Source organism: Grus americana, chromosome 4 (genome assembly GCF_028858705.1).
Source record: "Grus americana isolate bGruAme1 chromosome 4, bGruAme1.mat, whole genome shotgun sequence".
In the NCBI taxonomy this organism is placed as follows: Eukaryota; Metazoa; Chordata; class Aves; order Gruiformes; family Gruidae; genus Grus; species Grus americana.
This window is the reverse complement of record NC_072855.1, coordinates 68,047,483-68,048,558: the sequence shown is the minus strand read 5'-3', so window position 1 is coordinate 68,048,558 and position 1,076 is coordinate 68,047,483. Positions and strand designations below refer to the sequence as shown.

Below are 1,076 nucleotides of genomic sequence, written 5' to 3'. Positions count from 1 at the left end.
GTGAGGGGCGCGGCGGCCCCCGGGCCGCCGCGGGGAGACCGCCACAGGGCGGGGCGCCGCCGCGTGCCCCGCGCCTCGCCCCTGCAGCTCGCGCCGGGCGCGGCCCCGCGCCGCTCCCGCCGGCCGCTCGCGCGCGGGCCGGGGGGCGAGGCCGGGCGCGGCGCCGCCGCTTCCCGCCGGGCCCCCGCGGCGGCGCGGGCGGCGCGCGCGGCTGGTGCCGCCGGGTGACGTGCAGGGCGCGCGGTGGCAGCACCTCCCCGCGCGCGGCTTAAAAAGAAGAAGAAAAGAGGGAGCGAAACATGAGAGCCCTAGTGAGCCGCAGCCGCCGTCGGCAGCAGCGGAGGGGGCATCGCCCGGCCCGGCCGCCGCCGCCGTCCCACCTCGGGGACACCCTTCCTATGGGACGACAAGTGAAGGGCTGCCGCCGCCCGCTGCCCGGCCCGCCCCGAGCCTCGGCGCCTCGGCGCGGCAGCGGCAGCTGCTAAACCTGTGCCACTTGCACAACTTCGCCGGCTCCGAGCATCCTCCCGCCGAGCCCGGGGCTCGGGGGCTCGTTCCCCCGCTCCTGCCTTTTCGCGTCCGCCTTTTCGGAAGCGGGGGTGACCGAAGCGCTTGTCCTCCGTAGGCTTTTTAATTGCTACTGTTAATATTCTCCTCCAGACTTTCCCCTTCTGGGGGAGGGAGGTGGTTTCCTGATCTGAAGTGCAAAGAAAAGTCAGTGGGATTCCCCTCCTTCTCCCCCCACCCCCCCTTTTTTGGGTGCATTCACACGCTCCCTCAGGCATGATGCTCAAGATGCTGCCGTTTAAGCTGCTGCTGGTGGCCGTGGTTCTGTGCTTCTTCGAGGGGGATGCCAAGTTTGGGGAGAGCGGCGCCCGGAGGAGAAGGTGCCTCAACGGGACCCCGCCGAGGCGGCTGAAGAAGCGCGACCGGCGGGTGCTGTCCCCGGAGGCCCCGGGCGGCGGGGAGGCGATGTGCCGCGGCCTCTACCCCCGCCTGTCCTGCTGCTCCCGCACTGACGCGCAGGGGCTGCTGCACGCCGAGGCGAAGGTAGGCACCACCTTAGGCTGCTTTGG

At 72.1% G+C, this 1,076-nt stretch overlaps 1 protein-coding gene across 3 annotated transcripts in view; it reads left to right on the top strand.

Annotated features, from left to right (window-relative positions):
- The first annotated feature begins 314 nt into the window (after nt 1–314).
- The window catches only part of HHIP (hedgehog interacting protein), an 81,757-nt gene continuing 80,995 nt past the window's right edge, over nt 315–1,076 (top strand). For 2 of the 3 annotated variants that reach the window (XM_054825317.1, XM_054825318.1), the window contains exon 1: nt 321–1,050. In XM_054825317.1, coding sequence (XP_054681292.1) covers nt 784–1,050 — 267 coding nt within the window. In that variant the 5' untranslated portion in view covers nt 321–783. Of the gene's footprint in view, nt 1,051–1,076 lie in introns of all 3 variants that reach the window. The other variant, XM_054825316.1, reaches the window with a different exon arrangement.